The sequence below is a fragment of the Pseudomassariella vexata genome (assembly GCF_002105095.1).
Source record: "Pseudomassariella vexata strain CBS 129021 chromosome Unknown BCR38scaffold_10, whole genome shotgun sequence".
Lineage (NCBI taxonomy): Eukaryota > Fungi > Ascomycota > Sordariomycetes > Amphisphaeriales > Pseudomassariaceae > Pseudomassariella > Pseudomassariella vexata.
In genome coordinates this window covers 896,275-910,755 of record NW_024467965.1, presented here as the reverse complement: position 1 = coordinate 910,755, position 14,481 = coordinate 896,275, and the positions used below count along the sequence as shown (strand labels likewise).

At 50.5% G+C, this 14,481-nt stretch overlaps 4 protein-coding genes across 4 annotated transcripts; 2 read left to right on the top strand and 2 right to left on the bottom strand.

Moving 5' to 3' along the window:
- Nucleotides 1-661: 661 nt before the first annotated feature.
- On the top strand, nt 662-3,005 carry BCR38DRAFT_459346 (TPR domain-containing protein; the record flags this gene model as incomplete). The annotated part of the gene is made up of 3 exons (XM_040862275.1): nt 662-958; nt 1,012-1,342; nt 1,495-3,005. The coding sequence occupies 3 exons, from the start codon at nt 662-664 to the stop codon at nt 3,003-3,005; spliced, it is 2,139 nt and encodes a 712-aa protein (XP_040713526.1).
- Nucleotides 3,006-4,285: 1,280 nt separating this feature from the next.
- On the top strand, nt 4,286-5,439 carry BCR38DRAFT_459327 (glycoside hydrolase family 61 protein; the record flags this gene model as incomplete). The annotated part of the gene is made up of 5 exons (XM_040862271.1): nt 4,286-4,351; nt 4,409-4,600; nt 4,727-4,932; nt 5,099-5,291; nt 5,353-5,439. 5 exons carry the CDS (start codon nt 4,286-4,288, stop codon nt 5,437-5,439), a joined length of 744 nt encoding a protein of 247 aa, XP_040713525.1.
- Nucleotides 5,440-6,423: 984 nt separating this feature from the next.
- On the bottom strand, nt 6,424-7,932 carry BCR38DRAFT_347475 (chalcone and stilbene synthase domain-containing protein; the record flags this gene model as incomplete). Its single annotated transcript, XM_040856347.1, has 3 exons — nt 6,424-6,685; nt 6,757-7,743; nt 7,802-7,932. 3 exons carry the CDS (start codon nt 7,930-7,932, stop codon nt 6,424-6,426), a joined length of 1,380 nt encoding a protein of 459 aa, XP_040713524.1.
- Nucleotides 7,933-10,167: 2,235 nt separating this feature from the next.
- BCR38DRAFT_494904 (FAD/FMN-containing isoamyl alcohol oxidase-like protein MreA) lies at nt 10,168-12,319 on the bottom strand (the record flags this gene model as incomplete). The annotated part of the gene is made up of 8 exons (XM_040864728.1): nt 10,168-10,653; nt 10,690-10,867; nt 10,898-11,020; nt 11,059-11,331; nt 11,384-11,427; nt 11,465-11,775; nt 11,832-12,216; nt 12,253-12,319. The coding sequence occupies 8 exons, from the start codon at nt 12,317-12,319 to the stop codon at nt 10,238-10,240; spliced, it is 1,797 nt and encodes a 598-aa protein (XP_040713523.1). The 3' UTR covers nt 10,168-10,237.
- Between the last annotated feature and the right edge of the window lie 2,162 nt (nt 12,320-14,481).

Here is a 14,481-nt window from a genome sequence, read left to right as displayed (position 1 = left end):
TGACTTCGGATCACAGTCGCGAGGGTGGAAATTGCCAAGTAAATGTTTAGGTAGACCGGTTGAAAACTGACTCACACAATGTGTATCCGCGTAAATGGAAATACTTGAAACACGTCACTGGTAGCACATGCAGTGGAGCTTATTATTGTGCGGGAGGGAAAGCGATTGGAGTTGTGACGATCGCTTTTAGCAGTATCTCACGCTCTAACGACAAAGATTGGAAACAAGCCATCAGTCGACTGGACAAAGAAGAGGCCGAGTGAAGCATTCATGTTTCGCTTGAGTTGCAGCGAAATCGTCTCCGCGTAAAGAAGTAACCAGGGACCATTTGGGATTGGAGTCGGAGTGTATACTCCATATGATCTAGCACTGCCCCGATGAGCATCCCTGTTTTATTACAAATTACTTCCCAATCTGTGATCATATGTGTTCCGGAAATTCAGGTACCAGGGTTGGATACGACTTATTAGCCGGCTCGGCAGGCTAACAAGGAAAGACGACCAAGCCTGCATGTAGCGGGTATAGTTGACGGCTGAAAGTCGAAAATGACAGATTTTGCCAGTGCGATGTCATATGTCTTCAGCATGGTCTGTAAAACGTATCATGTCGTCTACTGGGAGTTAGCATTATTCGCTTGCTTGCCTATACACACGCTGAAAACATGAACGAAACAGATGGAAAAGTCATGCAGGGCATCGACTCCGGGTTGGTGGAGGGGTCGCAGTCTATTTTGCTCGACTTTGACCCTCAATTATCCCTCGAATTCCTGAAGGAGGCAGCGGCGCTCAGCGGGAAGCGCCCGCCAGCACATGCTACTAGGGAACAGCTTTTGGCGATGCACAATGAATTCGTCAGCAAATCGGTCAAGGATGGGAAGAACGGACCTCGACCAGTCAAGAAAGTGATTTTGTCTCTGGCGTACCCACCTTCTACGAAACCCATCCGTGATCTTGAGAAGGTTTAATATCCAAGTAGCCTAGATCAGAAGGCTGCATTGCTGATATGCGATAGATTTTACTCGACGGCCTTCTGGTCGAGATGCACCACGAGGACAAGTTCCTCGTCGTAAGGTCTGTGACTGCCCCCTTTTCAGGGGTTGGTACGGTGGCGGTCGTCGAAGACGAGACGGGCTACGCGGATAAGATTGCCATCTATAATCAGGGTGAGGCTTCCATACTCTCTGATATCCCCGAGGGATTAGCTATTGCCATCAAGGAGCCCTATTACAAGTTTAATGGAGAAGACGACTATATGATCTGTGTGGATCATCCTTCTGATATCCTTGTATTGGAACTGGATAACACACTTGTGCCTCCGGCATTTCGGCCTAGTTCGAATGGGAGTGCGTGTAAAACGTCCTCTCAGTGGCTACATGATGGTGACAGGTCATTCATCGCGAAGAACCTCCCTGAGGCCGTACGATGGTCAGTTATGTGACGTTCTCCCGATATAGTCAAGAATCTGGTGGCTCACAACTGTTCAGCTACTCCAAAGCTCTGCATTCCATCACCGCTGGAGACGATTCGCTAAAACGGACCATACTCGCCAAGCGTGCCGGGACGAACCTCAATTTGAGCTGTTTTGATGCCGCCTTGGCTGATGCATTGGAGTCGCGGGATGGTGATACCCACGATTGGAAAGCCTACCTCGTGGCTGGAAAGTCAGCCTACGCCCTTCAACGATACCAAGAAAGCAAAGAATATTTCCTTTCAGCGTTGGATAAGAACCCAGCCGCACTGGGGGTGAAGCAAGAATACGAAAAATGTCTTGCAAGAATTCGAGAGGAGGAAGAAGGGATATACGACTTCGCCTCCATGCGAGAGCAGGCAGACCGTGGGAACGTCCACATGGACTGTGGAAGTTTCACCAAAAAAACCACAATATCCACCTCACAGCATCATGGACGAGGTTTGTTTGCTGCACAGGACGTCAAGGCTGGGGAATTGCTCTATTGTGAGAAAGCGGTTTGCATGCCCAACGAGTACAACGTCCAACACAACGGAAGTGCTCTCTACGCCAATATGGTGGAGCAGTGCGTGAATAACCCTTCGATGCACGCCAGGACACTGGAGCTGTACGGCGGGAAATACAAGAGGTCGGGTTTAGAGGGTACGACCGTCGACGGTGTGGAAATCGTCGACAATTTCCTGCTTGAATCCATCAGACGCACAAATTGCTTCATGGCGCCTTCAAGCAGTCTGACGGCCGCGCAGCCGGGGTGGACCATGGAGAAAGGTGGCATGGCACGAGGGATGTGGCTCCATGCCGCAGCTGAGAATCACTCCTGTTTCCCCAATTCGATTCGTGCTTTCATTGGCGACATGCTCATCGCAGTAGCCACCGACAACATCAAGGCAGGCGAGGAGATCTACCAGGTTTATCTGCCTCCCAAGGCCATCTACACTATGCGAACCGACCAGTTCGTCCAGTGGAGTTTCAAATGCGGGTGCCAACTCTGTTTGGCAGAAGCCAAGTCCCCCATGGCCAACCACGAGCGGAGAAAACAAACGTTTCATGAGATTGACATCATAATCTCGAAAACGAAGAAGAAGTCGGGGCTGTTCATCCAGCAGTCCACCATCCGTTCCATCGAGAAACTGACCCGCAAACTCGAAGATCTGCACGAGGATGAAATCTACGGCAGCATGCCCAGGCTCATGTTGGTCTGGCCGACCATGTGGCTCACCGAAGCATATCGCAATCTGAAGCACCACGCCAAGACCATCAGGAGTGCCTGGCAGGTTATCCGGAACTTTGGGTTCGTCAATGCTGCCAAGGAGGGTAATTGGGACATCTTCGCTACTACGCCGACAGGCATCACGGCATTTGAGGTGGACAATGCTCTCAGACATGCTCGCGATGCGTACACTGCTTTGGGCGAGGTGCAGCTGGCGGCGCAGTGCGCGGCTTCTTCTAGGATGGCTTGGCGGATGTTGGTGGGGTTTGATAATGAAGCTTCAAGGCTGTCGGATTGGATTGGTGATGAGTACAAGGATGTGAATTAGACAGACGCATATGGTTCAGTACGGTTATAGTATTTGAAGAGGTTCAAATTCGTTGACCTTTTCAACATAACGGTTCTACGTTTGAGAAATGAGTTCCCAGGGCGGGTAAGGGTTTCTCGAGCAGCAATTGTACATGCTTCGTCCTCTACCAAACAGGTGGAATTTGCAGACAGTAGTTTCTTCAGTATATGTATTCCTTTTGCGTTTCTACGACACCAGCCGCTATAAAGAAACAAAGTAATGCATCAGAACTTATAGCGAACGATGCGGAGGACAGTGAATTCTTCAGCCTTTTCCAAGGCTTAAGTAAATCGGAATCATGATAGAGCAGCTTTTGGAGTTCTTGGCCTCGCAAAACCAATATTTCTGGCTCCGTGGTATCACCAGGCTGCCTCGGGGTTGTCAAAATCGATTCATGAACGGACCGAGGTGGACCGGTACTCTTGAAACTTGATCCCTAATTCTCGATTTCTATATACGGATCGTCGATATCGCATTAGGTCTCAGACTGAGACATTGAACTTGCACAGAGTCAGGTATAGGATGTGGAAAGACCATCATGCTATCGGACGTTATCAGAGTAAGCCCAGAATGCATGATCGAGACATTGAAGTCAAATGACAATCGACCATCTAGGTGCTCTTGGTCCCGGAGAAAGCCGCCCTCGTCCCCGTGCAATATTCATGCACCCCGGATTCTGATATGACGTAGATGAACCGTGCCGTGTCTCACTTCCAATCAGCACGATGTTTTTCGGAATCCTGGTCGATCTCACTCTATTGGGAAAACGGAGACTCGTGTCGGCCAATCATAAAGGACTTTCTACGCAGAGAACACTGCTCACGGCTGGTCCAGAGATTTCCGTGGTATTAGCCGTCCTTATTGCGCTCTACATCATCCGAAACAATCCCGAATGGCTCCAAGGCATTCATATATATTGAAATCTGTAATCGGGCCGCCCCCGATCAATTCGAAGTCAGCCCAGAAGATGAAGCCTCCCCCAAAATGGAGGCTCACTGCGCAAGAAAGTCACGGGGGCATCCAAGTGCGGCAGTAGTCCTTTCCAATTTCTGCTGCACTATGCCTCACACCATTTGGGTTCGGCATTTAGATAGGTGTCAATTATGCATCAACCCCCTGACTATTCTACGCAAGTCTCCTCGGCTATATAAGTAGCAGTGGTACACTTCTACGTGATTGTCCATTTTGAGTACCTCAGCCTCAATCCTCTCTAACCACAACTAAACGCGCTGTCCACTTACAAACACCCTGTCGGCATCATGAAGGTTTCTTGGTTGACAGCATTGGCCTTTGGTCTCTCCGCCGAGGCCCACTGTATCATCCAGGCAAGCTGACCCTGCCCTTCTTCTATCAATACTTCACGTGGCTAATCGGCGGCTCAGAAAGTCACAGTCAACGGTGCCGATCAAGGCTCCCTTGTCGGCCTTCGCGCTCCCAACGATAACAACCCAGTCTACGATGTCTCATCGTCCGACATCATCTGTCAGAAACAAGGCTCAACCTCCAACAAGCTGATCAACGTCGCCGCGGGAGATAAGCTCGGATTCTGGGCTCAGCATGTCATTGGTGGGGCGGTACGTCGTTCCTGTTTTCCCAAGGATACCACTTTTCGAAGCTGCCTTGGGAAATGTTACCAAGGCAGTTCCCTCGGCGTGACTTCAATGACAGAGAGACTTCAGTTACTAATAGTGTCACTGCAGCAATTCCAAGGCGACGCGGATAACCCGATAGCCAAGAGCCACAAGGGTCCGATCACGGTGTGGCTTGCTAAGGTCGACGATGCCGTCTCAGCCTCCAAGACGGGTCAGAAGTGGTTCAAGGTCTGGGAGGACACGTTCAACACGGGCACCAAGCAGTGGGGTGTCGACAATATGATTGCCCAGAACGGGTGGATTAACTTCCAACTGTAGGTCATATCCCCAACCAGCAGACCCTCCACGCGACACACTGTCTATCCTAGGTAAAGCACGGATCCTCTGGCAGCTCGCTCTATCGACATTCCTTTGCCGATGACATAACTCACTGATCCCTTACAACCCTGAGCCGGGTCTTCAAGGCTAACCTTATGACAGACCGAGCTGCATCGCCTCCGGCCAATACCTTATGCGCGTCGAGATCCTCGCCTTGCACTCTGCTAAGAGCCCCATGGGTGCTCAATTCTACATATCCTGCGCGCAGCTTCAGGTTACAGGCTCTGGATCCTTCTCGCCGAGCTCGACTGTCAGCTTCCCAGGGGCGTACCAGCCGAATGATCCAAGCATTGTGGTCAGTGACTAACCAGAATTTGAAAAGAAAGAGAAGCCGCTAACCACTTTCTGGTTCTCAGATCAACATATACGGCCTCACGGGACAGCCCGACAACGGAGGCAAGGCATATAATGCTCCGGGTAATGTTCCTGTCATTCAGTGTTAGGCCGTTTCGGATATTCCAGAAGAGTAGCCGGTCTAGAGGCTTGGTAGTGATCAGGAAGCATCGTTTGCATGAACGGGTAGGCGCTGGACTAGCACCTGGGTGCAGGGGTATGGGCTTACGAAGCGTTTAACTAGCCATGTAAATATACTATTGCCCATGGGGCTGCGTATCATCGGAAATAACACCCAATCATCGAGCATAAACAACCTTCAAAACAGTTACTTAGGTCCCCGGTTCAAATCTGGGATCGGGTATTTCCTTTTGCTTTTATTTTGCCTCTTTTCGCTCGTACCCCTTTCCTCTGTTCGATTCCTCTTCATTATGGTTCAAAATTCAGTTGCTGAAGTTACAAGATTCAGCCCCTGAGCCCAACTGCGTGTAGATTATTAATAATAACAGCAGGTAATTTCTGTATATGAGAGTGGCTACTACGCCTCCGTTGTTCAGGGCGCAATTTCCGAATCAGAATAGTAATCTACAAGAATATACTTGGGCAGCTGCTTACAGTAGCCGAGTTAGTCTAGGAACTCAAAGAACGTCACAACGGCATCGTAAACATGTTGATGCCCTATTGACTGTATGATAGCAAATTCCTTGCAACTGGGATTCCAATACGCCATGAACAGGAACTGGACATCATGACTTGCTCGCGACACATTGATGTTACGGACGAAGTCGAATGTGACTGCAATTGTGATATACAGGCCTCGATTATATGTCTATTGCTTTCTTCAGACAAGAACACTGGTATATCATGTGATACTCTTCTCTAGCTCGTTCGCCCAACTCCGCTCAAAACATGATGATTGACATTGCCCACCATTTAAGATCTCTTTCTCAAGAGCCGCAGACGAACCCCCTTCCACCTTGCAGTCGTGTCACTCATAGTGGGTCCCAAACCCTGACACTTCTAAGTTGCGCTAACGCACTAGCCTTAGGCTCATATTCTCATTTTAAGTGCAAACCAAGTGATGGTGCTGTGCATCAGTCCAGCTCAACACTAGCCAATGCCTCATTGATGAAATTGTCGTCTGTTGGCAAACCCGTGCTGACTGTCCCGTGGGGTTCTGCTGACGCAAGACTTTCGGGGATCGAAGCTAGCGGGTCGGCATTGGCCCAATCGACTTCTTCCTCGCCTCCGCTGCGACTCCCCTCACTATCCGTTTCCGGCGGGGTGATAAGTCCGCTGATCCTGCGGGCTCCCATATTCCGCTTTAAAATACACATCTCTACTGAGATTCCCGGCCTGCATCGTTTGCGTTAGCCAAATCTTGAATAGGAAAATGGAATGAAAACGGAATAAAGGGGGAAACGTACCCGAATGCACACCCGACCACGAAATCTTTGGCACGGCCCTCAGGCGCGATGTTGTCCATATCCTTACCGCGGAGCGTGTGCATGACGCTGAAAATAGTGGCAGAACTCGAGTTCCCATGGCCCATGTACACCGTATAGCTAGCCCGGAGATGCTGAGAAGAAATGCCCAAAGCTCGCTCAGCACCGGTAAGGATCGTCGCACCTCCAGGATGCAATGCCCAGTCGAAATCTGCGGCATCGCGGTACTCCTGGGGCAACTCTGGTATGCTTCCGACCAGCTTCGCAAAGCTGGGCGCCATGGATTCGGCCGCTAGCTTGGGTACTTGCGGGGTGAGGATGACCTTCCACCCGTTTGGATGCACGTCAAATCCGAGATTGTCTTCTGTATTGGGTATTATGCTGTGGTCCCAGCCAAGAAGATCGTACACCGGTGGTGCGGTCTGCGGGCCAACGCCATTGCTGAGCACCACAGCCGAGCCACAGTCAGAGAACAAGCACACACCTATCCGTGTCTCCTGCGTCTCATTGATACTGTCCATTTCGCTGCGAACCATGGTGGTGCTCACTTCGAGAGCTACGCACAGTATTCTTGCCGGTTTCCGCCGCGCAGTGTGGCCCAGGGCGAGATTTGCTGCCGTCCGGAGAATCGCCAGACCACCACTACACCCAACACCGTGGAGCAGCACCTTTTCGACCTGATGTGAAATGCCCAGCTGTTTTACCACGTAGTGATCGAAGCCGGGGTTGGCGCTGTCCGTACAGGTCGTTGCGACGACGTGGGTGATCTGGGAGACGTCTATTCGGGCTTCGGCTATTGCTTTCTTCGACGCTTCCACGGCCAAGGGCACACCATCGCACATGAAGGTTTTATGGAGTTGGGCTATCGTGGGGGCGTCTTTTTGGTTGACGAGGGGGTGGTCCGAGGTCCCAATACTCGAGCGCGTGTCAATTCCGGTGTATCTGTTGATCGATAGAACTTTCATCATCCTGGCAGCCTACTTGGTAAGTGGTTACTGGGCCTCATTTCCTTGGGGCAGTAACTTACGCCGGCGACTCAGGATAGTGCTTCGCGCCCAATTTCTCGACCTCGACTGGTTTGAGCCCATAGGGTGGGTAATGAGCTCCCACGCCGATAATGGAGAGTCCCAGCTCTCCAAAAGTGTCTGTCGCTGCCATTGCCTGTGGTTTCGACAGCTTATTGATCGAAACGGTTCGCTCTCAACTTCCTGCGGCGCGAGACGGGTGACTCGACTCATACAAAATACCTCTACACAACGACCAATGGGTGATCTCGAGGTGCAATGCTATAGCAGACGAGGGCACGTCGACTTGACGAGGTTACTGGTGTCAACAAGAGAAAGTCGACTAGCGCCGAAGACAGAGGGATTGCGGGGTGGACCTGACTCGAAAGAGCCGTATGGGTCTTGGAATGGAAAGCGGGCAAGACTCAACTGGAGAATATGAAGAGGAAGAAAGAGAAACAGACTGCAGATCTTCCGCCTGGGCATGGCAGACGAGGCCTCAACAGAAAAATAACAGGACACGCCACCTGCAGCTAAGACGCTAAGCACTTCGCAGGGAAGCTGCTGCAGACCTCAAACTGGGTTACATCAAGCAAGCCAGCAGCCATTGGCAGCAGGTGTGACCAAGGCTTCAGGGATATCTGGATCCACGATGACGGATGCGGTTATTATAACATCTTCAGTGCGCATAAGCCTGATTGGCTACTTCTTGGGGGCATCTTTCGGACGAGGGCTTCCTGAAGAGTCTGGATGAAGCTAGATGAAGCAAGACGGAGTTTACCTTGAAACTTTACTGTTTGATCACCGCGATAAGAGATAGGCTGGCCTGGCTCGTTCCCGGGTCAGAGCTCTTGCTAGCGCATTCGGCTCACTCACGAGTGAGCTCGGTTCCTGGCAATCCGACTTCCGCAAAATGACAGAATCCATATCTGAAGCCAGCCATTCGTCAAGCGTGCTGCACTGAATGTCCACTTCAACTTGCGCACCACCAGAGTTGTGGAATCTTGCCGAGCAACTTCCTCTTTCACGTGTCACAGTCTTCCCACAAAGTTCATGATTCCTTCCAGCTCACTCTGACTGTATTTCACATTGTATGTCGTGGCGTAACAACGCCTACACGGCCATTGCATGAATTCTGGCGTATGTTTCGCCTGTCGATTGGTCTATGACCGAGTCATGAATCACCATTCTCATTTTCCAGACCTAGTTACGACTGTATGCCAGCGAATGGACTATCAGCGTGGCTAACAATTACTACATAAGTCCCATAGGACAGATACCTGCATGAGTGGCAGTGAATGCGGTATCAATCTTAACTCCTCGGCGAGGCCAACTTCACGATGCACTGAAGTTGGCCTTCAGGGTCGAAAACCCCCCATATGGATTACAAGTTGCGTCCGACAACATTCATTGACAGAATTGAACTTGTCTAACTAGTCGTATTGCTCTTGTTTACGCCTATAGTACGTGTGTATGTGGGTAAGATTGGATGATGCGCACGGCATTTCGACGACATATCTCAAGACGAAACTCACCCAGAGTTATAAATAGTGCCGGGGATTGGCTTTGAATGCTACTTTCCATAACAAGCACTCTAGTATCTAGGTACCCCGGGCTATCGACGTGTCTTGCAGCGGATCCAGTTGCGAAGTGAGAGCTGTTCAACTCTGTGTTACCCAGGAAGGTAAGGGCTGAAACAATTTATATGTTCACATTTGGCGGGACTCGTATCGATGAGCCGCCGTGCGTTAGCAGTTGACAGAAATCCTAAGCGGTTTGGCTAAGTTGGCTGTCAAGATCAAGTAGACAACTTGGGATTAGATGCTGAATGCTGGTCCAATAAATTATTATTCTTATCTTGAGAAACAGCCTTTTTTTCTATCTAGGAGAACTTTCCTAGTTACTATATTAATAGCATAACAAATCCGGTTAAGCTCGGGCAGTGTTCAGACTCCGCCGTCAAAACTGTGCCTTGATCAGCGTCAGCATAACCCCATGATCTCAACTAGTCTCATTGTAAGCTGGTCAAATTGCTTCTGTTTTCAACCATTGGACACTCTCTCAGCTTGCTTTCCAACCTTTTCTATAGTGCTATCTTGGCCCCTTTCACTTCAATATCTAAGTGATAGATCCGGCAAACCGTTTCCATTCAGTCCATGGACCAACAACGTCTCATAGTTAAAGCATAAACAGTAATAATAAGCGTTAAACGAGGGTAATATCCTATTCATTACATCTGCGAAGTTGTTTTACAAGGACTGGAAAGGAAGTAAATAAGTGAAAGACGACTGGTTTAGGAAATCGGTTCATAGATGGCGTGGGGAATCATAAGAAAGCTTTGCATCGAGACATCATGTGTAAGCAATAAATCCATGTCGTACATAGAAAAGCATATTTAATTGAGTTCGCTTCGTCAATATGACATGTCCAAGACGTATGTTACTGCACTTCACTCGAGTTTACGACCTTCTCCGACACAACCTGCCGTTCTGTGTTTGCACACCCTGCTCGCTTGTGGGAACCTCGCAATCCTCACTCCCAACCGCAGTAGTGGCATAAAACGTCCCCTTAGGATCCCACTTGTGTTTAATCCTTAATAACTCGGGATACTGCGTGCCATAAAAGTCCTCCTGCCAATTGGGCTCCATGACATACGCCTCGTTCAGATAACTACCCCCAAACTCGCTCGCCGGGGCCACTTCACGCCAGGGCCCCAAAACGTTGTTTACAAGATCCTGCTGTGCCTCTCTCATCTGAGAAGGGGTGGCATTACCAGGGACAGGGTGGCCAGTAATGAGGAAAGAAATGACGTTCCGAAAGGCCGAGCTCACAGCATTATCAACATTGGCCCGGTTTCGCGGGGCTTGGTGGTAGCCTCCGAACATTCAGCCTGCGTCTATATTTCTCTGACTACGTATTGCGTCGAAGATCGCGTTGAACTTGGCCGGGTCCATCCAATTTCCACGTGGGAAGAGTCGGTTTCCTTGCATGTTGTCCCAGTAGCCGATGTGCTCGCTTCTCCAATTGTCATCGTAAGCCGGGTAGAAGGCGTTATAGTGCGTTGTTTTGGGCGTAAAGGGAATGCCCAGCTCTTCTAGTCGATCGAACTATGGCTTCACCGTCTGCTTAAACGACTCGACGGTATGGTTCGGAGCGAAGGGCTCCATTATGAACTGATACTCGCCGGCATCTCTGTAAACCCAGAACCAAGAGTAAGTACCGGCATCGGTGAAGGGGATGAACTGTTCAAAGTAGGCCCGGACGCCTTGCCATTGCTGACGGTAGCTGAGGTGGTGAAGTTGAAGACGGACGTCGTGATGGGGATTTGGGGGTGCACGCGGATGATGACGGACGTGACGATGCCAAATGTGCTCCCGCCGCCCCCGCGAAGAGCCCAGTACAAGTCGGGGTTTGACGTGTTGGTTGCCGTCACAAACCGGCCATCGGCTGTGACGACTTCGAGAGCCATGACATGGTCGGCGGCCATGCCCCAGAGGCCGGACAGGGGTGTGTGGCCACCCCCGGCTATGTAGCCACCAGCAAATCCCACGCTCTGCGCAATGTCAGTTTCTTGAGCGTAGTAGTGTGAAAGCCAAATTGCTCACTTCACAAATACCCCCAAGTGCCGATACACCGTGTTGGTGAGCCGCTTTGTACACCTCCCTAACCGCCACCCCTGCCGCTACCTTTAAGTGCCTTTCCCGAGTATTCGAAACTCTGATAGTCGGGTAGGAATGTGATGTTCTTTAGATTGTGCATCCACACACTGAGTGATCCAGCCCCAGTCGACTTGCCCAGATAACAATGACCGGTATTCTTGATCACGAGCCGTAGGTTGGAGTTGCGTGCAAAGTTGACGGCCAGCTGGAGTTGAGCAACATTGCTAATATTGACTGCGTAAGACGGGTAGCCTCCCAATGTACAGCTACCGTTGGGACTGTCTATTGGTAGACATGTCCAACCCTGCCAGATGGGCCACATGTTCGAAGTTGGCTCGCTTAAAACGTTTGTCATTATGGAGTTCTCAGCTTGGAATAACGGGTATATACCCACTGCAAGTCGGGATCGGCGAAATTGGTAATGATCGCATTGCACTTCTCCTTATCATCAATTCCCCAATTGGGGCAGCATGGCGCTGCCACTGGTGTGGTTGGAATGAGTGCATTTCCCAGCAGGCCGTTGAATATATCCCACTTGGCATCTGCAGGCCAACCTTCGTCGCCTGGAAAGGTCTTGCATTCACCCGGCTGCAGAATAGGCCCATCGTCAAAGGCGAACAAGTCTGCATATTCTGCTGTAGCTTCTTCCTTGCCGATGCGCTCAACAACGTCCTCGGTCAGTTGCACTAATTCATAGTCGAACCTGGGTGCCTCGGCTACTGAATCATAGGGCACAACCGTTGCGGCTGGTTCAATAGACCGGTTTGACGTGAGTGGCTCTGCATAGGTCGGACAAGAGTGCAAACATATCACACCACTCAGCAGAAAGACGACCAGCTTGCTCGAGAATATTTTTGCTTGAAATTTGCAGTTGGATACCATGAAGAGATGAAGATCCAAAGCGGAAAAGGCAGCTTTCTCTTTACTAGTATTTCAGGCGTGGTGAAAGTATTCTGGCTCAATATCTATACGCAACTTGCAGGAGATTCCCCTCATTATAGATGAGCGTAGAAAGTGCCAACTTGTCATTAGCCAATGGTTTTACCTGGACGCTATGCAATGTAACTTGGCTTCGGCTTGGCGTTCCTGGCTGGGCTATGTGCGCGAGGATACCGCGGGCTCGAGCCGTATCACCTTCACTCATCTCAACTATTTGTATTCATCAAGTTGAATCAATCGTCCCATACTTAGAAATGGTGTAACTTATTTGTAGAATTTGTATAATCGACACCATAAAAGGTATCCCTTACAGCTTCAGGAGAATTCGCAATACACTGGTACCCTTTTCCTATCGTTTTCACGGCCATGCTCATAGAACAGCAATACAGCGTGAGATGAGTAATAGCCATCTTGGAATGTCGTCTATCTTACCAATGCGGCCACGATCCGGCATCCACATCACTTGGCACCTTCCAAGCTGACAGCTGCTGTGCCGTGCCGCATACCCACTCTATAGCGTTGAAACGTCCCTCGCATCGCGCGAAAATCTCGGCACCATCGCAAACGATATCTGGAGCGCGGGAGAAAACGGCGGCGACGAGGTGGTCAAGTCCATCGCCTTGTCGGGCATCAATTTGGGTGATGTCGTACTGAGGCATGGTACACTAAGGCTGTGCCCACGGTGGTGCAGTCTGCTGTTCTTGATTATGTTGCGGCGTCGATTAGCGTGCAGGAAAGCTTGCAGAACGAGGCGACAGCGACTAGTACGGGTGGCAGTGAGAGCGAGAGCACAGGTTCAAGCACCGCCGGGGCGATGGCAGCGAGGTGTACGGGGATGGCCATGGTGGGGATTGCTGCTGAACTTGCGGTTGGGATCGCGGGTGTTATGTGAGCGATGCTTCGCGTGGCAGCGTGCATGAATGAGTCTTTTGTCACAGAACATGGGTTATGAAGAAGTCCGGAACTAGGACTAACTAGTTCACAGCCTCCCACTATCGCTTTGGTGTACCTATGGGCCCTTCGGCCCTCAACTGTCCGTAAGTTCATGACGACGAGCAGATTCGAGTTTACTTCATTTTACTACACTGAGCAGGTTCGAGCGTTACGTATTTATTTGTTTACTAGACTTAAAGTTCCATGAGTACGATGGGGGGACATATAGCTTGCGGGATTACATGAATTATCATATGAATGGCAATGTTACACCGGACGAACTAGATACACCAGCTCGCAATTAATAACGGGATTCGGCAGGAGTATGTATCATTGATCCGTTCACACAGCAAGTGCCGCCCTCGTGTCGTCAGCACACGCGAAACCAAGCCTACTAAAGTGCACGGTCGTGCACGGCCGGTTTTTGTATGGTAGAGGTGGTGACTTGCTTAGTGTAGCGAATCGCTTGTGGGATACGTTATTCTTGATATTTTTATATTTTCTCTTGTTTTCTGTGGCTAATCTACAAGTATTTTAAAAAAGGGACGAGATGTTATGTTATAGCTCGCCCTGACAAAGCTAGTCAATATGTCGTGGGGCTGCGATCTTATACGGGCGAGGCTGTTATATACGGTGGTTATCCGTAGCGCGATTGCCTTCGGGGCGACTGCGTGGCATACTATAAGTGAGGAACCGGCAGGGCCAGCTAAGAGCCTGATGGGGATACAGAACGAGTGCCTCCGGGTAGTCTGTGGTGCCCACAAAGCGACGCCGGTTCGCCACCTGGAAGCAGAAGCAGCAATCCCGCCACTAGACCTCTATCTTAGTGCCCGGGCTGCTAAGTTTGAAGAACGGCTACGGCTTAGCGGGAAGAGAAATCTGCTTCGCAGCGCGAGCGCTAAAGCGTCACATATACTCCGGCAGGATAGGCCGGCGAAGAGGAAGCAGGCGTCGCAGCTACTCCGACCGGCAGGGTACACTATGGAGAAGGAGGCCCGGGGCTCCGAGTGGATGAGTGAGGAAAAGGAGGTCCCGGCTGCCCTCCTCGACCACTGGAGGAAGAGATGGCTCACCGGAGCAGAGCATCACGATCGCCAGCGACGCGCTATCGCTGAGGAACCGGAGGGCCCTTCGATGCAGATACCGAAAGGGGGCAAGTATTTCGGCCTGAA